Source organism: Prorops nasuta, unplaced genomic scaffold (genome assembly GCF_024137725.1).
Source record: "Prorops nasuta isolate Cenicafe-Biocafe unplaced genomic scaffold, Cenicafe_Pnas_1.2 PNAS00011, whole genome shotgun sequence".
Lineage (NCBI taxonomy): Eukaryota > Metazoa > Arthropoda > Insecta > Hymenoptera > Bethylidae > Prorops > Prorops nasuta.
The window spans coordinates 996,061-1,020,746 of record NW_027116808.1 but is presented as its reverse complement, the minus strand read 5'-3'; the positions used below and the strand labels follow the sequence as shown (position 1 = coordinate 1,020,746).

Below are 24,686 nucleotides of genomic sequence, written 5' to 3'. Positions count from 1 at the left end.
AGGATATCCACACATCGCGCCTCGTCTGTCACATTGCCAAAGTCCCCAGTGTTTACACCTGGCAGGGAGGAGGAGCTACTGTATCCGGACGGAACCGAAGACGCACGCCGCAGGGTGCTAGGCTCGAGCTCGTCATCGTCGCGCCAATCGGCTCGGATCGGCAAGGATCGGCGGCCTGGCTCGACTTCCCTGGTCCTCGCGGAATACTCCGATGCTTATGCGAAAATGTCTCCCGCACACCTGCATACCAATTCCCTTACCGCGCAAAATTCACCCCTCCCCCTGCTCCTCCTCCACCCCCACATCCACCCTCCATCACAGTCGTCTGAAACTTGGAAATTTTCAGAGTCCTAAATTCGTTTCGGCTGCCTCGAAAATAGCTGGAATAGCGCGTTCGAGAACTTTTGCAATATCCACTCTTCAAGGTAGTCGAGACGCCAGAAAATTATTGCAGAGTGCGAAGATTCGGCGCGGATATCTTCCCGATGCGAACGATCGTCCAATCATCGATCAAAGTCCTCGTTTATCGTTACCCTCCCTTGTTCCTACCGAGGTATACACACCGGTCGGATCAATCGCCGGTCTATGCATATACATCAGGATAAATAGATACGGGAGATGAATCACATCGCGGGCCCTCTCAGCTTGGAATGTTTTTTGCCGTCGCAGTAACAAGTGGTTTTACGCGTGTATAAATTCGAATGGTGCAACTGCAGCGCGGTTGCGACGCATAGATAGGAAGAAAAGCGTATATAAGTCTCTTTGAGAGATAAAAGTTTGGATTACGAGGGAAGCTGTGTCTGACGTCATAAAAAGGACGTCAGCTCTTACGCGTTCGTACAGGAATATTCTTATCTCTCGGGTGGAGGCAGAGCGGGGCGGCGCTGCGTATGTGGTAGTTGCGGCGGATGGCATTGGCATTCAATTTTCTCGGCAATAGACGAAGGGCTCCGGTGTCCCGAGGGAAACAGAAACTCGTTTGGGCTTTTCGCCGCGACAAGTTGCTACATACGCGATTCGCGATGAAATTTTCAGCTCTCGCAATACATACACATGCATGCATCCTGCAGTACCGGCTGTTGCGACATAAAGCCAGCGAAATAAAAGCTCCGGGGGGTATATATAGGCGCGAAAATTTAACAACGCGCGTTAATTATCCACCGATATCCCGCTGCCTGCCTTTCCCTTTGCCCGCTCCTCTCACTTTTTCAACGGGCTTTAATTATTTTTACGCGCGACGCGATTGTTCCACAATAATTACCGCAATTACAAACCTTTAGCTTTAGTCTCCACGGAACACTATATATATATATATATATATATATATATATATGTGTGTGTACATGTACTCTACTCGCTGATGGGAAAGCGTGTTACTATCGAAACGAGTATCACTGGCTGTGCGTGCGCGTTCGTTTAAGTAATTCTTAATTATCAAATTTATGAAAATTGTCCTCGCGCAGCTTTACCAGCGTTATACAGCGAAGAGTACACGTTTCATGGCGCCCAGGACTGTTAGACTCTGAAAACTTTGATAATGGCCTAGCTATTACGATTAAGCCAGACATCTGACTGCAATGATTTTCTGCACTATACATTTAGGGCTGTTAGCACAGATGCACCATTAGAGACTGTGTGGATAATATATACTATATAGGCGCGTCGACTATAAATAACTCAAATTCCCGGAGATAAGTGATATTTGTGTAAGTGCGCTGAGCGACCGTTATCAGTTGTATCGCCGCTGGGATTGATTTACCTGCACCTTGCAACAATATCTTTTTTCATTTAATGCTACTGAAATAGTGACGGCATTTTTTATAACTGCGCGATAACGAAATTCTCTCTCCAGGGCCATTTGCCTTCCATGTAAATTCTGCAACGTTCAGTTTCCATCTGCCATCCATGATAAAAGCATCGATAAAAGCTCATCGTAAACTGATTTGCATCGTTCTTTTTTAATTTCCCATCAAAAGGGAATCCCATAATATCTTATGGATTTCAAATTTTACGCATGGCTCCGAACGTGCACAGTTTTTTTTTTTTTTTTTTTCAAATCTCTCAATATTATCTCGTAGAGATCAAAACTCGCAGGGATTTCCGTTTATATCCATAAAGAGGCGTGCGTACTATGCTATGCACACACGCATAATACAGTTTTGAGCGAAAATTTGCAGTCGTCGCACCTTCCACTCGATACACGAGGCTTCGATCCTCACGGAGACTCCGGAGTTTCGGTTTCAGAGGATATCATCACGGGTGTTTTTAGCTCAACGTGTGTTTACTTACAGCGATAAGCATCGAGGAAATGAGAGATCCGCAATGGGAGATTCCCGGACGAGCCGATGTTAACGATGGGAATAAGAGACGGTTGGAAAAAGTACGCGAGGATAGGAGGAAAAGTGTATTTCACCGGTGAAATAAAACAAAACGCTTTGGCGCGTCACGCAATTTCAATGCACTGCATAGTATAGCTCCCATGCAGCTCTCTCCCGTATATAGCGAGGATTCGATTTGCTTAAGTACCGCACGCGATTCTCGCATTCATCATGTCGGATGGCTGGCCGCGGTCTCAATCATGACGTCATTTTTATAAAACAGAAGGGAAGAAAGTGGTGGATCGCGACAAACTCGTAGCGACGAATCTGCAAAAACAGAGAGGATTGGAGTAGGGAGGAAAAAAAGGGGAGGGGGGTGAGAACGAAGGAGCGTGAAGAATATTGTGACAGGACGGTTAATCATGTTCCGTACATCATCGTGAAATATGCAGCGAATTTCCGTCGTTAACTCATTTTACGTCTTACTGCTGTATATATAGATGAGCACGGCTCGCCCCCCTCCATCATTAACACACTCTCGCTCATTCTCGCGTCTCCGATCTTCGGCATTCTCGATGTACAGAGGAATTTATTTCCTTCGTTCGACGTTTCGATTTATAGCGCGATTTCCTGCTATATAGGCTCGTCGAGTAATTATTCCCTGAGAGAAGAGGGGGGGGGGGGGGGGGGAGAAGTTCCACTGGAACTCTATTTCTGCGCGTCTAACCAAACGGATGGCCGAGAAGGTTATACATCCAAGTGAAATTAAACGTTTCGCCGCTTCGGAGCGGATACTCGGCTAAATTCGTAAAATTTCATCAACGTCGATCGCTTATTGGCCTCCGCTCGCTCCATTAGATTCCTAGCGTCAAACGTCCTTCTAAATGGGTCATAATAAAAATTACATTTGCAACACGCTCGGGACAGTGCGCTCTTATCAAAGCAGACGTTCATAAATCATGTTGCAAGACCATTAATTAGAACGGTATAAAGCAACCCTCGTGCGGTACCTCTGCGGAACCGCAGCTCTATGGAGAAAATCGTCGTAGAAAATTGCAAGAGTTTCTATTATACGAGTGCATATATATATATATTGTCACGTGTGTATAGGATAAATATGGGTGCGTGTGTTATTTATTATTTAGAGAAAAAATGTGGTCGTGATGGTTTTGTCAGGCATATGCGCGGTTATCGTTGTAGAGAGGCTTGTCTATTTATATTATCGTCTTCGAGCGTGAAGGACGTTAAGGGAGGGTCTTCGTATATTTTGGTTTGAAGTGTGAGGAGGGGGGGGGGGGGGGGGGGCTATTTGGCACTTCATCGATCGTACATAGCGCGTATCGTTAGAGGCTTAGGAGGAGAAGGAGCTTAGCGGGTAACGGCTCGGGCAGGGCTTACCGTAATGTAAACTAATCCAAACATTCCTTACGCAGCTCGTGGTGCTCGCTCGCAGGCATCGAGGGACGACAGCGCCTGCACACCGCGACAGCTTCGGAAGCTCGCAATTGCGATAACAGGCCGTATTGCGCCGGGCGATTCTCCGGCCGAAATTTACCTCCCTGCTGCACTTTCCTCGAAATAACGAGGTACCCTGGAAATCTCCAGCCTCCGCGCGTCTCCGTGATGGCTACGGTTACTCGAACGAACCTCCCCCCCCCCCCCTCCTGCAGCCTGGATTAGCTGCGAGCTTTAAAGGCTCGGGACCTTAGCGCCGCGCAAAATTTCCGATGGTAATTTGCTTCGAGAAATTAACTTTAATGGTCTTCTTACTCGACGCTCGCGCCCGCCAGCGGCTCCCCGGGCTTTTTCCAGCGCGATCCAAACCCTTAACGGTCTTACCCGTTGAGATAATCGCGGATTCTATACATTCGTTTTATCCTGTAAATTGCTCGGGTACGCCTTCCTTGCTTGCTACGCTTTAAACGTTCTCTATTAATTTTGCACTTTTATCCTTATAGCTATAACGCTCTTGTACAATGGTGAGAAAAAAAATTCACGCCAAGGAAGATTCTGAATGCCTCGATTTCTTTGAGTGTGTATATAGTGCGTTTGGAAGAGATCGCGTGACGAATATTGGTTCGTATATATCGTTGCTCGAAATGAATTAGTGGCTGCATGGAGAGAGCGGGGTGAATTGGAATCACATTTGGTGGCCGCGTGTTTGGTCAGCGTAGGCGGCTTTGCATGCTTCGATGGATGAATCCTGGCACCGTGCGATGCACCTTAACCGCTGGCGAGACCGTTCTCGAATTATTGCGGCGGCGTTTCAGAAGTTGCGCAATGACCGGAACGGCAATACCACGAGTCTACATATTATATAGAACCGATTACGAAGCAGCCCTCTTACACCACCATTACATAAAAAATAAAGTATATATCAATTTCGATACAGAGGCGTATTACGAGTAAAGTTGAGAGTCAACGGTCGTGGTGTATTTTATTTCATTTGTAAATCCAATATTCGAGTCGAGAACAAAATTAGACCGCTATATATATATATATATATACTGTCAACGAAAGCGACTTTTACGTCGAAGCGACCGGTTGTGATCCTTTCGAGGAGGGAAAAGAGTTTGTTCGAGAAATATGACAGTTTTATATGACAGATTCGCGTAAAGGGTGAAGAGAGGAAGGGGGAGGGGGGGGGGGTTGGACGGGAGTTAACGGGCAACGGAAGTTGAAGAGACGAGAGAGTGGAGCAGGAGAAAATAAAATAGTGGGCGAGGAAAGAGAGTAAAGGGCGCTTATGTAGGTGCAGGGTGAGGAAACGGGAACGGGACAGGAGTGTTCTGGCTGCGGTATTGTAAAGAGCCAGAGGGGCTCTGTTGGTTGCACTTGGCGATGTAAACTCCACCGAAGTCCCGTGCTTTCTGCAACGTGAAATCGGCTGAACGGAGATTGCGAGGGGGCACGGGGGGAGGTTTGCAGGGGTGTCGGGAAGAAGCTGGTACATGCCGAAGAAGCATTAATATTAATGTTTCGGGATTTACTGCGACACGGGGTCGGCCCCATGGGTGGGATGTATGTTTACAAATACGTTTCTCAACGCTCCAGCCAGAGCCAGCCAGAGCCAGCCTTTTCGCTAACCTGCCCTAGCTACCCCCCCTCCTTCTTCCCTCATGCCATTCGTCCCAGGAAGTAACGGGCCGTGCGCGCACACCACCGGGAAACTTGGACCTCTTTGCATCTTGCAGATCCGGAAGCTCCCGCGGGACGCTTTCTCCTCGCAACTCCCGCAGAATGAATTGCTTTCAACTGTATCGCTAAATACGTCGATCCGCCGCATCTTTACTGCCGATATTTACGCCAAATATATACGATACCGTCCATTTTTCATTCCTATCACCAAAATCGTATCTTTACACACGTACCAATTCACTCTCTATCCGCGATCATCCACGGAGCAGCTGAAAAATCACATTTTCACTCCACCACCGAAAATCACTCTATATATGTATATATATATATATATATATATATATATAGATAGGACTACATGATACTGCCGCTTTAACTCACAAAAACCGAATTAAAAAAAAAAAAAAAAAAAACAATTTCAATCAAATTTAATTTTTATTATACTGATAAAACCCGAACGATTGAGGCTTTTTTTAATCGAATGAACAAATAAAGGATGGAATATGCAGGGTTGCAATTTTTTTTTGTTTTGGTAAAGAGGGGGGGGATTGTAAATGGGTATTATTTGTTCTAGGGATATACTGCAGTGATGGCCAACATTTTCGGGTCAACGCAAAAAAGCACGTGCAAATAATTTTATTGATATTATTATACAAATTCGTTGTTCCTGTATAGCCTGGTTTAAATTACATATACAATATTAGTATTTATTGATTTAAACAGCTACTCGTCTACCAGTTTTTCACAGAAATCCTGGGCTTTGTAGGAAATATTTTAAACGTCAAGATTGAAGTATAAATAGAAGGTTTTAGCAAGATAGATTAAAAATGATTAAAAAACGAGATTCTTTATCGAAAGCATATTTTAATCTCGAAGATCCTTTATAAGGTAGCAGAACTGTGTTTTTCTTTTATCGACCCGAAAGACCTTTGAGACTGAATTTAATTTCAGTATTTTTTCACACTGCGTTTTACAAGAATGATTATCGTTGAAAATAGAGTTTGGAAACGAATGAAAAGAGAAAATGTGGGATTTTGTTGGGGTCGAACGATACTTGAACTTATAGCCCTCGATGTGTTTGTCGATGCGTTCAACCCACTTTTTTATCGCTGTAGCTATATACGTCAAGTTTGACTTTAGCGATGTAACGCGTTGATGGTTCGAACAGAATAGGCAACGTCGAATAAACGGACAAAAAAATTACGCGTGAAAACGTTCTATACTGAAAATACTTTATCTGGCTGGAATAGTTGAGTATTTTCCAAAGGTCTTAAAAAACATGTGCCTCGTCATGAAATTTCTTTGTTGCAACAGAAAGCACTCGAGTTTGCCAGATATATAGCTTGAAATCGACAAGGAGCTGCAGCTTTTTAAATGCATATTTATGCCTTCCATTATTTTGCAATCAACTGTACGCAGTTCATAAATGACGCACTCGGAAGCTTATTCGTATTGCTCCGCGCGAGAAAAGCTGCAAATTGCTAGCGTAGGAAATTGCGAGAGAAGTGGCTGCTTAGTTAGAATAATGCTATCTCCCATTAATGCCGTTAACTGGCTAAAAGTTTTAAGCGAATTTCACCGTATGACGGGAACTTATTCGCAGGACTTATCACTTGCACGATGAAGCATTTTTAAATAAGCGTGTACTCGATGAACTTTCGACATTTTCAAATATACATATCACTGTCTCCTAGCTCTTTTAATTAAGCACACCTATAATCAATCATTAATCGTCTTTCAATTCAACGTTGATTAACTGTTAGATATATATAAAAATGCCTGTAACTCGAACAGTGGAGAAGCTATTTTATGCCGAGCATTTCATTTCCTAGAAGAACATAAATTAACGAGTGATAATTATAATGTATGGGTTCAAAGCTCGCGTAATTAATTAACACTGTAATTCCAGCAATTTAGACAATTCAAGATGCTTGTCTTAAGCACTTGCATGTGCTCTCCTCTATTACTACTCTATAAATACATCCTAAGGGTCTATTAATAGTTTCGGTGTAATTAATATCGCGTAAACAATTCACCGCCCAAGACCATACTTGCTCCAACAAATTGTTGTTAATTATTGCAGGATTACGAGGAACTCGCCTCTGAATGATCGGTGGATTCGACGGTGGAGAGAAAAAATCAACGTTACTAATTAAGCGAGCAGCGCGTCTTAATTATTGCCATTATAACGTTTGATTTTCTTCATGAATTTAGCTCCACCAACGTTGCTCTATACAGGAATGTAGAATTCTTTTTCAATTACTCGCAAGCGTGACTTTGCATGGACCAGAAGATTACTAATAACCGGAGCTTCGAATGGGCTTGTAATGAAGCGTAGGTTAAGCGGAAGACCGACGGGGTTGTAAAGCCGGAATTAATTAGTAGCAATCAGTAATAGCACTTAGTCCTACATTTACGACCTTTGCCCTATGCAGTCCAAAATCCACAACTTTGTTGAGAAATAATTAAATTCCAATAATTGAACAATTAAAGTTAAAACATTCCTATAAATTTGCGGATGTTGCTTTTACCGAATAAATCAGTCAAAAAAAAAAAAAAAAAAAAATCCACGTATTTGCAACGATAGATATAGTACACCCCCAAAAAATAGAAAACAAGTATAGATCGTATAAATATCGAAGAAATTAATCGCGCTTGGATGTCAAATCCATAGTCGTTATAAATGGGACGGTTTACTTCGGAGCAACTGGTTCCTAATAGATTATAAATGAAGTCGCCACTGCTTCGTTTTGATAGTCAATTCCCAACGCGAAAATTAGCGAGCATTATTTTGAGAAAACTGCAGCAGAGCAGTGACGCACCGAATGCATTAAACTGTTGCTGCAACTGTCACGATGCAGAGTGGTCTCGGCGCAAGCATTAATTGTTTTGCGAAACCAAGTAGCACATTCGACTCGATGTGCAAGGTGTAAAAGCTTGTTGGACGTAGAACGTTCCAGTTTATGCAGGTGCGTAAACTATTTAGCGGCATTTATCGATAAACAAATAGGTGCTTTCCGTTCCTATTATCCAGGTGCAAATTACCGGTTCGCGCGCTATTGTGCCGAGGGGATTTTGACAGTGTAACGGATGAAGAAGAATAAGAGGACTCGATTTGGACGAGCAAGTTTATAATGGGGGGGAGGATGGTGATTATTGGACGGTTATCTCGTGGTTGCGCAGTTATAAGTGAGTTTGCGCTATATATGTGGGGAGAGCGCAGGTAGCAGTAGGTGGGTAGGGCAGGCAGGTGTAGCAGGAGGAAGAAGCAAAGGTAAGAGAGACCTGGAAGAGTGGAGTGACGTCATAGTTGGCGAGTAGTAAAGTTGGTCGCGGTGTCAGTCAGGGCGATGGCATGGCAGTGTGTGGTTGGTAAGGTAGTGGTAGGTGGACGGTATATGGTACAAGAAGCAGGCGAGGCAGCACTCGGCGAACGGCTGTTGGGTGGGAGAGAGGGAGAGAGGGAGAGAGAGAGAGAGAGAGAGAGAGTGAGACGAAGGGTGCAGGAAAGAGAAGGCAAGAGGGAACGACGTCACGTGCTCCGTGGCCGCGCTCACGAGTTGCCTCGCTCGCTCGGCTCGCCGCTGCGGAGGAGGGGGGATAGGAGACTCGTTTTGGCTGCGCGGTGGGGGTATCGGGGGTCCAGGCATGGAGAGGGCGCAGTTCCGCGCCATCCTCCGTATCGTTGACACGTTCCTTCCTACCAAAAGGTACTCTAGTCTCCGTCGCGTTGCACACGCATAGTATTTATCCTCCGCTGTTTACGCTCGGGCCGCGCGCGTATCTAAAAACCGAAACGCACCGAGGGTCATCGAACGTGGCCGTCGCAGCGTCCTTCGATCGAACGTTCGACAATTCCCGCTCGTTTTACCACCTATCCACGCGTGTGTAGCCCATTAACACTGAAACACGCATCCACCTCACACTGGTAAAGGTGCACAGTTTTCACGACGCGCAGTGCGAGTTCGCTTGCGACCAGTGCGGGACACCGGAAGTTGGCTCCAGTGATAGATCGTTGGATCAAGCGCGCGAGACCGCGCTTATTCCTCCGAGTGTGATCTTTAGTGACGTGCGTGCGGCGCTTGTTTTTTTTTGTCCTTCCTCAGAGGGAAAGAGAGAGAGAGAGAGCGAGAAAGGGAGAAGCATGAAGAGATCGACCGCTGTCCTGGCCGGTCTGGCCCTCCTCGTGGTCCTGCACGGAGGTTTAGCGGTGAACCACGTCACGATGGACGTCAAGATACGGGACGACTCCGATTTATCCCAGGTAAGATCTCGCTGAGAGATTTTTCAAAGACCACGTACGCGTGGCTATTGGTCGAAATTTCGAATCGCCGCTGGTTCCCGGTGGCCGTTGAGAGCGAGAACGCTCGTAATATAGCAACGCCGTCTACTCTTCTGCTCGCGACTGCCGCCCGGCGCTGAACAATGTGGTCGCGCGCTCGCTCGTACGTGCATACCGCCGCCGCGTGTCCTTGGACTTTCACGCTCGCTCGCTCGCTCGTACATACATACGTATTTACCACGTGTGCTCTCGAACAAGCGCTCTCTTCAGCATTTATGTTTCTATCCGAAAGTGGCGTATTTCAAGCTCACTGTCCGTTTGGAAGCGAGGGAAAGGTCAAGGTCGCGCGTTGTTTACATCATCTCCGCTACTGCACCCTTTAGACTTTGAATAGAGATAAAAAATTTTTTACATACACACCTTTCTCTGATTTCCGGGAATTATAGCGTCGCGACCAAAGCCTCGACTAGTCCCGATTGTTTTTCAACAACGAATCTCTCTCGTAAGGTTTCCGCGAGAAGCTCCTCTCTTGCTGCGTTGAAACGTTAACTCCGAAATGCAACTAGAATATTCAATTAAAAGTTTCTACTTCTGGACTGGGTTAAATGAATGACAACTTTTAATCTTTCGCTAAAAGTTTAACTGGATAGTATTCATACGCCGCGCGGCTCTTTTCAATGCGTAGCCGTTGAAAATGGAAATCCATGATTAACTTCATTACCTAACCGAGCATTCATTATACTCTGGTTATGGTGTGCTATTTATGGATTTTGTTGGGAAATCTGTTTCTCTTTTTTTCTTTTATTTCGCTTCTCGAGTACCAATCGATAACAAACGATATTCGCAGTGATTTATAGTTCTCGCTCGAGTATTCCGGAGGTTGTTTATGGCTTGCGGGATAACTTTTAGAGAAAGATTGGAAAAAGGAGGGTTGCTTGACTGCTGTCGGTAAAAGCTCATATTCCGCGAATGTCTCCGTGTAACGCTAGTCACTCTCGCTGCTTTCTTCTTACTACACCATGCCGTGACCTTGTTCCCGATGCTCTCTCTCTCTCTCTCTCTCTCTCTCGAGTCCCGTTGGCCATTCATACACTCGTAGAAGCAGGTGTTGAATGAACGACAAACGCAAAAACTGATAAGATCGTCATCCTCGTGGCAAGTTTCGTGCTACCTGCTCGACGATTAAAATTAGAACCGGAAGAGGCGCGAGTCGTCTCCTTTGGCGAGAAAAGGACGGGAGATGTTGTATTCGAGAGAGAGAAAATTGTGTTGTTGGTTGTGTCGGAGGGTCCGATGTTGCGGGAGAAGTCGGTAGTTTTACGCTTAAAGCGGAAAAGCGTAAAAAGATAAGAAAAACGTGGCTGCGTGAAAAGTAGGTAGCATTAGTGGTCATAAATATACTGCTAGACCAATGCAATTGTGTCTTGGCCGTGGAATTTGAAGCTTGGGTGAAAATTGCTCGGAGAGAGGATCGCTTTTAAAGGCATATCCGTAGCTCATACCGGAGACGAACCGCATGTTGAATAAGCCATTGGTTTTTGCAATAGCCTCCTTTCTCCATCTGCCGCTGTGCTTGCCTGCTCTGCCTGGCGCATAGTATTAGTTTAACATTACACACAGATGTCCACACGCTTGCTTCGGTACATTCCACGAATTTTTCCCAGTTGAACGTTGCGGTAAAACTTAATACGTTGCGCAATGAATCATTTCCTTCTGCCTACCCCGACTCTAAGCTATTTTTCTTCCTTCTTCCACACCCCCCCCCCCCCTCCCTCTCTCTCTCTCTCTCTCTCTGGCTCTTGTATATTGCCTGATTTTTTGCAAGATCGTCAAGCATTCTTGAATATCGCGAGCGCTCCTTCGACGTGAGTGCATCGATATATGCGACGGAGCAACGACTTTTCGCTGCTACATCTAGCGTGGTATACTCTATACACAGGCAGGAGGGAGGTGAACGAACATGAAGAGAGAGAGATCGAGACTCACGTCCGTCTCCTTCTTTTCCATCTTGGACTCACGCATTCCTCTCTCTCCCTCTCTCTCTCTCTCTCTCTCTCTTTGTCGTTCTCGCCTGCACCTCCACCGGATATTTTTAACAAGCGGTTCGTGCACGGACGGAACAATGTGCCTTTATTCGTACACACTGTAGCCGCATAGTGCACCATGCGGTGTGGTTGGGGTGGTAGGCGTTGGTGGTGGTGGCGATGGCACACCTTCTTCACCGAGAAAAGATTTTTCCCACTGATTAACGTAAAATGAAGATAAAAAAAACACGCTCTTCCTCTCGAGTCCCGATGCCACTCGCTTCTCACACACAGACATTCGTCGATAACATGTATATATATATATATATATATATATATAGATATATACCACAGTAATAACGGGGACACTTGGACGTGGCTCGAGTGTTTTCCATCATAATAGTATTTGCCTCGTTCGATTATAGTCACTCCCCTCCCATTTCTGTGCTTTCTCACCTAACTGCAGAGTTCTGTTTACTTTGCAAATATGTCAAGTATTAGTATTAAAAGAGCCAGCAATTATTGATAATTCGACAAATTGCGGCCTTGTGTGTGAAATCCAATTCGGTGGATCCTAGCTAGTTGACGTATCGGTTGTGTAATCCAGTAGCAGCTCCACCGCTATCGATGTGTCATGCGAGCTAGGTTCCAAGTCACATACACACGTATGTACAGTGCTGGTGCCTGGAGAGTGTATACTGAACGTAATTGGAGCCGTTGCACTAGGCGAATAGACGGTGAGAAGGCGTCGATGTCTGTAAACACTAGTGGAGGGAACTATCGCTACGACCTTCAGCCGTAGATCGATACAATGCTCTCTCCTCTACTCTGTGTGTGTGCCGTATATATAGTGTAGTACGCAGTGCTCTATCTGTACTGCACCGATGTTCTATGCATGTACGTATCGAGTGTACAACTTCCTCTTCCGCAATACGATCAATGATATTTTCAATATTATTCAAGAATCATTAGTCGCTTTAATCGCGTATTCGCTGCTGCAGCATAATAAAGTCCTTCGTGATTCGAAGCGTCCTCTTTTCAATCAGTTACGCGAGCGTCGATAAAACACGCGATTACCCTACGTCGATCTGTAATTAATATACGTGTGGTCCCTGTGGCCTCGCGAGATTGTTCGAAGGTTTTGCTAAATCGAATGATAAATATTGTCCAAGTGTGTATATATATACGGGGTGTCTCAGATATTTTATGGTCAAATTGTGCAGATGCTGGATAGAAGGGTCGTTTCTCTGAGAAGAAAATTCTTATACAGTTTTTTGATATTGTTAATATATTTAAAGTTGTGTAACTTATTTTTAGGTCAAGCTCTTACGTCATTTCTTATACAGCTTATGTGGCGAATATAAATAATACGAAAAAAATTCATTAGTTTTTTTATCGCTTATTATTCTCGTATCCATAAAAAAGTATTCCGCTCTATTCTCAATATTGTTCATATTTCACGCGTTAAATAAATCTCTCGTAAGTTACGACCTAAAAGTATTGTGTCTAAACAGATTTAAATGTAGCTTAAAAAATTTTAGCGATATAAAACAATTTTATAAGAGTTTTCTTTTCGCAATCAGCCACTCTGTTTAGATTTTGCGGTTTGATTATTCATCTTTAGACACCCTGTATACGTGCGTGTATAGTTGAGTCACTTTGACATCCGGAGGCTCGATATAAAAGTTTGTCCACGGAAATATATATATATATCCGTAGTGTGAGAATAATAGAATATAGTAATCGTGTTTTGCGCGTACGCGCGAGCGCGAGCCAGGAGGATTTCGTTGATTTCATCGGGCCGAGTGCTCGGATCGAGAGCCTCGAATACTTTTCGTTCGTTTCCTCTCTCTCTCTCTCGACGAATTTACGCCGAACGTATATCTCTGGTCGGTGCGAGCAGCACCCACGCGACTTATTCCCCGACTCTGGAGACCAGGAAAATCCCCTTGGGCAGCTGAGACACGCAGAAGCAGGAAGGTTAAGCCGAGTGACACTCTTGGAAACACAGCAAGTGCAGACACAAGTGTGTATGTGTGTCTGCAGAGCGAGAGGGGGGAGGCAAAAGAAGACCGAGTCACGATTCGACCGACCCAACGCCTTTTTCGCAGACGCAGCACACACACACACACACACACCTCATCTTTATGGGTTTCCATATTTTACGAGAGCAACGCAACGCGTCCCATCCCGCGTTTGCCCCTCAACGCCAACTCTGCGTCGAGCAGTCTCCTCGTCGTCGTGTTGTTCCATTCGAAACCGGGGCCCGATTATATTTGCAAAAATTTGCTTTGCTTCGATTTATCGGAAATTCCTTAAGCAAAGAACGCTGCTATCAACGTTTCTCAAATATCTCGCGAGAAAAGACCAAGTGCTCGGCAAATAAAAGATTTCTTCGCGCCAGCTTGCGTGCGCGCTTATAATGGATTTTCAGAGAAACTGCTTCTCCGCGCGCTTGATTTTTCCATGTTAAAGTGGATTGATAATGTTTCGGCCCGGTGAAACGTCTTTGTACGCCGGGAACAGGCCTGGCTCTGGCAGTATTTTCAGAATTTCGCAGGGAGCCCGAGAGGAAGAAAGGATGGCGGAAATATTCATCGCTCGAGACGGAAATCAAACAGAGTAGGCCGTGTTACAAATTCAGTTGGCTGTAGCTAACGTATGTAGCCAAGTTTCATCGAGTGTGCTTTTACGCTGCTGGTTATAATACAGACTCTCCTACTAAATCATACAAGTGAAAACACCGCGCGCGATAGAAGCCTCCGGCCAGCTTCTTAGAATACTGCCACAATGCTCTGCAATAATGGCGATTCTACCCTTGCGAAATTGTTCCTCTGGCTTTCGCACAGGGCATCTTGTAAATAATCCACGCTCTGCGGACCGACCTCTCTGATAAATCTCTCGAGCAACAATTGCGGATGGATGCGGACCCTGGATGACCCTTTAATTCTTCCGACTCGAGTATCTTTGATGGCAGAGAATCGTTAATTCTCGACTCTATCCATGAAATATCTTAAAAATTTCGACACAATGCTCTTCAATAATGGCGACTCTACCCCTTGCGAAATTCTTCCTTTGGCTTTTACGAGTCGTCCTTGAAATAATTTAGAATTTATCAAAAAAACACTGTGATAAATATCTGGTAACAATTGCAGATATAGTTGACAAATATGGTTGCGGTCAGAAAGAAGGAGTAATCTCTGCGGTTGAGCATCGATGAAATTATCACGTCTTAGCGGAGCAACCGTGGCTCATGGCTAATAATTAGGTATCCGAGTCTATCCTGTACTCGACGACCACTCTCGCCCTATGATCATCCTGACGGTGAAATTACGAGTTATCGTCTGGCGAGTAATGAGACGCGAGGGTTACACGCTACAACGACCTGTGGCGTATTATCGCAACCTTCCCTGAATCGCCATCGTTGCTCGAGCTAATCTTACGCTTCCCCAGAAACGATAACCTGTAATTGAATGGGATTCGTTCAGCTTCTGTTTTGCTTCACTGCCTTTCACGGTTCTCCATTCTGATTAGTGATTTCATCTGTATCGACTTTCCACCCTCTTCAGCCTCTAAATCATCCGCACGTTCGCGAAGATTTACCAGACTCTACATCACACACACTTTGGAAAAATTGACGAATTTGATGGAACACACTTTTCCTAGTACACCAGAGATAAAACGTGTGTTATCTCGCGAGGTTCAAGGTCATCCGAGAACACCGAGTTGTACGCGAGTTTAAAATTCTTGATTCTATATAATCATTCGCAACGATCGCGAGAGCAAACGAGTCTCCCGGAGAAGGGTCCTTGCGGTTGTTATCGTTCTCCACTCCCCTTTGTCGTCAAAAGCAAGGAAGCCATCGAGGCACGTGGGTATAGTGGCAGAGGGCAAGGAAGGACATGCACACACGGGATGCTTCGCGTCGGTTGCAGAAGAGTCAACGTCGAGGATGGCCCCTACCCTGTCGGCTCCCACGTCGCCACTTTAAGATAGTTATGTATTCGCGTGGAAAGTAGCGAGTAGTTTCGAATAGTTCCTGACCACGATGAACTCTGCCGCACCCAGCCAATAGAACCTATACATTTACTCTGTGCATGCATCCGGGAAGAAAGTTAGACACTTTCAAGGCAGTTCCTGTGGGATAGCGAGCCTTATGCTTCTGCCTAACAACGAAAGCTTTCCAAACAAATCATAATCAAGTTAGAAACTTGACGACTGCTCGTCAATCTTTTCAAGATCAATGAAAGTCTAACGCTTCTATTATATAACCGAGCGAATCATCCTTTCAAAGAATTTCCTCCCCGTTTGTTCGCTCTATTAGCGTGGGTTGTACACTATATTTATACTTGGGATTCATCTCAAGGTCGATGTCCTGTTCATCGTTTTTCTCCATTACGTAAAAAGTGCTGCTTAATTATATGTATACACAGTATATAGTAAATGAGTTGTATAGCATTTCGTAAAAGCCACGATGCTTTATCAGTATCTGCATGGTAACGAACGCGTTTGTTCATCTTTACGTGGGAAGGACGGAAAGAATCTCTCGCGCTTATACTCTTCGCTGATGATGCAGAATCGGAATGTACCTGATATGCTAGGGCTCCTTGACCGCGAGAGTCACCAACAACGAGTCTGCTGTATATGTATACGTGCATATAAAATCTGAATCATAGACTTTTACACATACACACGACACTCTGTAATCGCTGTGTACGTGTGTCAGTTTCTTTGTCTCGGTGTCCGTTGATCGGAGCCGTCCTAACACGTCGCTTTGAAACTCGTGTCTAAAGCCTGCATCTTTTAATATCAACCTTTCCGGACTCGTTCCTTTTTCCCGCCATTTATTTACACCATTCGCGTAGGTACACCCCTGTCCCTCTTCCCCCCGCGCCACTCCTCTCGCAAAATAAATTTAGAACGACGGATAAATAACGCGAGGGATTGTTTATTTAGAATTTCGCACGCGCGGAATGCTCAAAGGGTTATATTGTGACGGGAGTGGGAGCAGGGGATCATTAAAGATTCAACGCAGGCGTCGGAACGTGTCGACGTTGATATATGTGTATAATCGTGCAAACGATAATCGGCAAACTTTATTCACATTTTATTTCCTTTTGGATCGCTCATGCTACGCACCGGGCGGCGACACGTCAGCAATGCGGCTTTCAGTTTCAACGCGACGTGACTCAATCTCGTGGCATTTGCCGCAGGATTCTCTTCAGCCTCGCTATATAATTAGCCGCGAGAATTTAAAGAATATTTAAACCACGGGACGATAATGAAATTGAACGTCACTTTTATACACGAGAGCCTGATCGTGGCACCGGGAATCTAAAAACGTAAAAAGCTCGAGTGGAATTTTCCAGCTGCTCCGTAATCGCCAATTTTCGCTATCTGTATGGGGTATTAATGCAACGTCGCGAGGAATAATAATAGTTTTTCGTCGATGCGCACACCGGAGGAATTATTCCATCGCGAGTAATTTAGAGCGTTTCGAGCAATTAATAGATTTTGCCAGAGTGTGCTTTGAGCTGTGGAACGGCTGTGGGTATACGCTAAACAAGAATTGAGAATTAGAACGGTACGAGGCTCGGTGGGAAGTAGTTATTTAGTATCTGGCAAACAGAAGCGATGGCGAGTCGTTGGTGGTTGAGGTGGAGATGCCTTAAGAGGAGGCGAGGGAGGTGGGGGGGGGGGGGGGTGGTGGTGGTACGGGTTGCACCAGCGCGATGCTATAGACACGGGAGTAAGGAGAGGATCAAGGGACAAACAACTTGGATAATTAACTCCGTTTACTCGGATGGCCTCTGTTTGTCTCTTTCGCTCCGATACTCCATTCAATGGCTTAGAAACGATTGCGCAATTCTTGGCGATGCCGCGACAAATTTTGCCAGGGATCGGTCAAATTTTGTGCCGTCCATTTAAATTGCTGAAGAATAAAAGTGTTCTTAATTGGCCAGAATTTAAAATGTAGTTATACACCTTGCAGAAGAATTTCTACGATTTCTCTCTGGACGAAAGAGAAGTGAGATCGACGAATATTGCGGAGCAGCAACGTGCACGCTGCGTGCACGCAGCGGTCAAAATATCTTCCACGAACGTTAATTGGCGGGAACGAAGTGTGAACTATGCATGGGGGCATCGTAGCACGGTGTCAGGGAACTGGCGCGGTGCTGCTGCTGTGCTGTGGATGAGGATGAGACATGATTACCTCCTCAATTACCACTCAATGCTGCGGTCCTCTACGCATAATTCATAACGCTACACAATCTGCCAGAGTTACCAGCTCGCTCCGACGATAACGCTCTCGATATGTTTTCACTCGTTTACGTGCGTGTGTGTTGTTGCGACCGAACGCGTGCATCCCTTTTTTTTTTAATAATATTGCGAAACGCTAGAATTCCGAGGAACCTATATACTATTTTTTCTTTTCAACTCGTTATTATTATCTTACGTCGTTTCCACGGTGGAGGGAAAGGCAAGTGTTGGAGGAGAAAATAAATTCTACATTGTTTGGTTTATCAAATTTCTGTATGTAAGCAGCGGAAGATAAAGTATATAAGGCGAGCGAGGGCTAATAAGGCTGTCTTTGTACGATTGAACAGCCGGTGCCGCCGCGTCCGACGGTACTGCGCTTCTATTTTTAACGCAACAAATATCGAGCTCGGTCGATTCGGCTTTTTTTTTTTTGTTCGGCTGTTAGGATCGTGTGACGTCAATGGGACTCTTGAAATAATTTTATAATACCGCCGATTGTACTGGTCGTCGAAGGAGAATGACTGGTTGCTGAAGCACGCGCTCGTTGGTTTTTCTCGAGCGGCAATTGACCCAACCGAGTAAAGTTAATTAAAGGCTGCTCCCTCTTCCCGCTCCTCCTGTGAAATGGTTAGTCTGGAGGGGGGGGGGGGGGGAGGATTCTTTTCCATTCAGCAGATAACTCGCAGCTCGGAAATGACCGTGAAACATCGTGGGCAGACGTACTTAGGCAAATGTACAAGCCCCTCGCTATCTTTTTTCTTTTTTTCTTCCTTTTTCTCTCGCCCCCCCCCCCCCCGTCTCATGACCGTGTAAACCCGTGAATCGAGTCTCCGTCGACACGCAAGACGCATTGTCGTGTGAGATCCGCGGAGCCTAGCCTCGGTCGCCTCAGATCGATATACTCCCTACGTACATACGCTGGATATACTGCTTATATGTTATTGTACGTATATAGTGCTTTCTACAGGGTGTCAGATTAATTATGGAAGAAGAGGGAGAAATTGGAAAGAGTGAGAAAGTTCTAAGAAGAGAGTAATTAAAATTCCCTCATTGACAGGGCTAATGATATTGGTTTGAATGAGTAGGAAGGTTCCATCGATAAAGTAGACTGACCTACAAACGTTAAAATTCCATAAAAGAAATTGGTACTCGTACAGGAACGTGCGCCTACTTTAGTCTATGGTAGAAATCGAAAGATAAGTCTCTTGAGGGAAGTATGCAAAAAATAGCAAAATAAAATCACGCTCGATTAAATCGATAAGCTGTAGCTTGAATAAAATTTGTTGTACAATTTCCGTTTAATAAATAAGCTTATTGTTCTTATTTCTGAATTGCACGCGCATTTTTGAAATGTTAATGATACACGAGGTATATAGTTACGACTATTTTTAACGATATTAGCATTTAAATAGAATCATTAATTAAATTCTAAAATAGTCGTAGTTATATACGTCGTGTTGAAGTGAATTTTAACTTAAAAATGTTAAGCAAGTGGAAATTAAGTTATTACATTTTTTATCTTGGAACAAATCATTTAACGGAGGAACGAGAAGACGTTAAAATATTTTTAATAACCATTTGACCAAGTTTTTCTATCTGATGGAATTTAGACATTCCTGCCTGTCTCGGCGTTTAATAATGCTATAAAAAAATTCCTCCTCGCGATAACAGGAGTACTCTCCGTAGCAATAGTAATTGGAAAGGAGAGTTTGTTAACGCATTTTTTAATTTAATGTAATCAATAAACGGTTAAATCGATTTCGTGGTACACAGAAGTAATTAAGAAGTGTAATGTCTTTGCTCCATAAAAGCAATTACTTACCGAGCATGATCGACTTTAACACCCCCTCTATCGATGGCCCTATTTCAACAAAATTGAACTTTCATTCATGAAAATTGTAGCAAATTAAGTTCTCTGTAAAAAGAAAATCTTAATCTTTCTCCGATCGGATTCATCAGGATCGAGATAGTCAATTAAGCAAGTTTAAAACCACTGCAATTTTTCCTTAATATACTTGTTTAACCAAAGCTACTACAAAACAGTCTTTTAAAATATAAGTTTGAGACAATATTTGTCAGTACTACGTAAAAAAAATTCTATAACCAACAGAGGAAACGAATTATCAGCATTTACTCCATCATCTCCCTTCCCCTGCGCTTTTCCCTCGACCCATCAGAGTTCTAATTTTGTGAATTTTCTCGGCCCTCAAAATAACCAAACAATTAAAAAATAAATCAAAATTTAAACACACTTATTTTCATGAATTTGACTAGAATATAGCCACTATATTATCACAAACCCGAATAAACTTGTATATATGTATTTGTATACCAATTCCATTTATGGCATGTTAACGTTTATAGGTCTGCAGCCAAGTTAACCAGCAGAATCCTCCTACCGATTCAAAGCCAATCGTAAGCGCTTTATTAGCGAGGAAATTTTAACTACCCTTGCCCTCATTACTCCTAAACTACGACAGGGTTAAACAAGTTTAAAAACTACTTTTATTCCTAGAAAATCCCCTTATCCACTTTCTCAATTTACCCATAGTTAATCGGACACCCTGTACATGTACACAGAAAAATACTCGAGTCAACGAGTGGTCGTGCGTGCGTGCGTGCGTGCTAATAACCCCTAACACGTCTTGTAGAAAAAAAAAGAAAAAGAAAAACAACCACGATTTATATGCTAATGGAAAAGACTATATACCACTAGGTTACTACTGTTCACTGGCCCTAGGCTTCCTTGGGAGAAATCGGTGATAGCACGATTCATCCAGAACTCCTCGTTCGCCCCTAAATCCCTCTAATTTCAATAAACTGTTTCCGGTAGAGAAAGTTCCGCGTAAAATCTCGCCGGGTCTCTCATTCCAGTCGAAAAATGTATGACACTGATGTGATCGGGCTGTAATATGCTATCCTTTTTTACGATCGTTGTGTCGGAACATTCTTTTCCCGTTAAAAATGAACGGGCGTATCGTTTTGCAGCGACTGGATACTGTGCATTACTACTCGCGCGGCAGGCTCAAATTTTATGTCTATTTTTTAACGTTTCGGAAAAACGTCACGCCAGCGCGCATACCTATATATATATATATATATATATGCCCTCGTGAATAAACTTTTTCCTCGACATCCGCTGCAATCGAAATTCTACAGAATTGCACGAGTCAAAATTTCGTTGTCACATAACATCCTTTCCATACGGCTTTTTTTATGGCAATCAATTTTTATCGCGTGGAACAAGCTGACGAGCGACCGAAAAAAATGGGAATAATTTTCTCGATGATCGTCAGCCGTCTCTGCGTCTCCTCGTCGACGACGGTTCGCTCGGGTTTCTATAAACTTCTCCTCCGCTGGTGACTATCTTGGCGGGTGCGAGTCGATATATACGACACTGCGGGAGCACCGTAAAGTACCTCGGTGCGCCGCCGTGGCTCTACCAAGCCCCTCTGCACCTTTCAAGGCTAAATCAATTTTTTATAACCCGCGCGCTACTCGAGCACATTATTCATGTAACATTCCGTACGTTCAATTGTAGCGATCGAAACGTTTTGCTCGGAGCGCGCGAAGCTCGCATTTGCGATTAAGGCTGCGCGTTTTCGCGTTTCGCACACACCTACACACGTACGCCTCGTTCTCGAATAGCGTAATTTCGATGGTTGATTGCCGAACGTTATACGCGTTCAACGGCTTATCGTTCTGTTTACACGGACCCCGTCTATTATATATATATATAGTATATAGGTACATCCTCTAGAGAGACTTTGCAAACGTACGTTACACCCCACTGCCAATCCAATCTCCACGGATGACGCGCTGTTCGTCTCGAGGCCACGTGTCCCTGTAACTTTAATTACGCGTCCACGGCTGCAGTGCATCGTCATTAGTCGATTATTAAATAAAGCCCGATTATTCCGCGACCGCCGGCTTTGCATTACCTAATAAGTCCCTGTAATCAAGCTGGGTCTAATCGGGGGACTTGTATATATGTATACCACACACTATACCTGTACTTCCATAGTTAGATTCCTCTACACGCACCTCTACACGCTTTCAAACGCTTCAACTATATAGTACTCGCGTTCGTTATCCTCTCATGTGTACCGGGTGGCTCGCAAGTTTCAGATGTAAAGATTATGCGATATCGTTATCAGTGAAAATAAATTTAGAAGAATTGGCTTGCAACGGTCGCAATGTGGTAGATTCGCGTTGAAGAGAAGGTTGATTTTGCAGATGTCGTTGATTTGCGTGTATATAGACAAATGGCGAGGCGTCGAGTACCTTGAGGAGAGCAATTGACGTTTTTGGTTTGGAAAGCCTTTGGCCGACTCGACGTGCTCGCATTACACAGAGACGCACCTTTTAAACATTTACCATGTGTGGTAACAACAACGCCTCGGTGCTATGCAGGGCTAAGAGAAACTGCATAACGGTGGCAACTGCTTTAGGAGCTAGGCGAGTGGCGCGTTCAGTTTTCGTAGCACACACGCATTCGCAAGTTGGTCCAGACGTATATTCGCACCGGGCCATAATGCACGTTCCATATACACGCGAGAGCTACCTTCGTCATACGCTACGTACTTAACACGTGCTGTCGTTTCGGATATGCTATATACGTGCAAGTGTATATATGTGTGTGTGTGTGTGTGTGTGTGTATGCCACTCTGCGCACGAGGCCTTTATCCAATCCGAGCAGGGATTTAACGCATTAATCGAGCTACGATTATCCTTGCTCCGAATACGTGTAACGCGCATCTTCCGAGAATCTATATACATATACCTAATATCTGTATCACTGTAAGTGTGCTTCTCCACACGATCTTCTGCTCATATGTTCCATTCTTTGTCATTTGCTCGATATCTCACACGAAGGATATATAAATGATACTTAAATTTAGCGAAAAACAGGAATTTTTACTGTTTTATGGAATTATTTGCATATTTTGTCGAATTTGTTAATTTTAAATGCACCGGAGTCGAGTCATTCTTCCACAGGATCTAAATACACGACATTGGAGCTGTGCGAACGCAAAGAAAAATTTACTTCAATATTTTTCTTTTTCTATCCCAAGTAAAAATAGTTACAACTTTATTCGCAATGAAGCACAGCAAGTTTCCTCCTCAATCCCTCGCAAGACTCTTCGGCATTGTCAGAATTTTCCACCGATAGATCGCAGCAACGTAAACTACAAGTCCTCTCGTTAATTATCTCCATAAATTAAAAAAAGATATCGAAAAAATGGGACTTTGTGCATTATTTTAAAAGCTGAAAAGGCATCTGGCTATATTTAGCAATATTACACCAAAGGGCTTGAGAGTTTTTAAAATTTAAAAATCGAAGAAGAGCTTCTTCACGGGGCTTCTCGTTGGCACGAAGGGCTAAGACTCGAGGAGAATATTCTCTTTTGGTCTCCGTTTAAGAGGGACGATGAAAGGATGGATGCGGGATGACGATCGTTCCGAGCCCGCGGTTTCAGAGAGTATATATATATATATATATATATATGCGTGAGCCACAGAGGGAGGCTCGTTAAAAACTCCCAGCGAGGAACAATCGTGGAGATGGCTCTTGGAGTTCCCTCGTGTACGTGGCAGCGATTTTTCGTTCGACTTGTTCAGGGCTATCGCGATTAGCGAAGGGCACGGCCCGGTTAATGACTGCAGCTTAACGAGCCCGCTGCAATTTCGTTCCGATCCGCGTGATTCGTCCCAACTTCCTGTACCGGCAAGCTCGTGCATTCTCGTCGCTTCACGCATCGAATGCACCGGCTAATCGCCCTCCCGAACCTGCCGGGTGTCATTACACGACTAACTTTTCTCTCCCTTTGCTCTTTCAAGGACGCGCAACTCGATGCGTAACCACTTTGTGCCCAATGACGCTTTGCGTTTCAACGTTGAAGCTCCACTTTCGACATGTCGTGAAATCTTGCCTCAGTGTCCGTCTATATGGCTAATAGACTCTTTTGATAATAATTCAGTCCTCCATTTATTATTCACTGTACTAATTTTGTTAATTCGATAAAAGTTAAAGTGGCTAAAAACCAAACGAGTCTATTTTTATAAGAATTTTTAATTATGAAAAACCGAATGGATATCGAGCTACCAATAATTATCAGCTTCTTCAACGAGCTTAAATCACCCAGTGTTTGCCTTGGGAGTTTGAGCGACGCGTTAAGAAGAATTCCTCGCGAAATGGATAAAATATGGAAGTTTGTCGAGGTGCACAGAGAGGACGCAGGCTTCTCGATCGAAGCGAGATTTATTTTCAATGGAGAGCTAGGTTGCCCCTGCGGCTGAAAACTTGTTCCTGTAGCTCGCGCGCGAGTCACAGTCGCGAGGCGGCGCGAGCGCGATTATTGGATCATTCGTATTCCAAGAGTTTGCGCTACTTAGGTTTCCATCGTCTGCCCTGCGACATAAATTCTTTCTCGCGCGGCTCGCCTAACGGGGAAACTGCGGCTAGTTCGCCTTACTCGCTTTCATAATCGATACATCCGAAGCCTCTTCCGTGCTCCTACACGAATACACACGCGCACGATATACGGTATCGTGGAATATAAAGTAGTCTGCCATAAAATCACTCTTTTATTACGACGTTGTTTCACCTTTTGTTCCTCGCTGTGTGCGTGCGCAAAAATTCCTTTCATCCAAACTCGGTCA

General features: G+C 44.3%; 1 protein-coding gene across 2 annotated transcripts in view; it reads left to right on the top strand.

Moving 5' to 3' along the window:
• The first annotated feature begins 9,131 nt into the window (after nt 1-9,131).
• The window catches only part of Fas1 (fasciclin 1), a 210,268-nt gene continuing 194,713 nt past the window's right edge, over nt 9,132-24,686 (top strand). For both annotated transcript variants that reach the window (XM_066733658.1, XM_066733657.1), the window contains exon 1: nt 9,132-9,720. In XM_066733658.1, the coding sequence (XP_066589755.1) occupies nt 9,601-9,720 (120 nt within the window). In that variant the 5' untranslated portion in view covers nt 9,132-9,600. The remainder of the gene's footprint in view (nt 9,721-24,686) is intronic.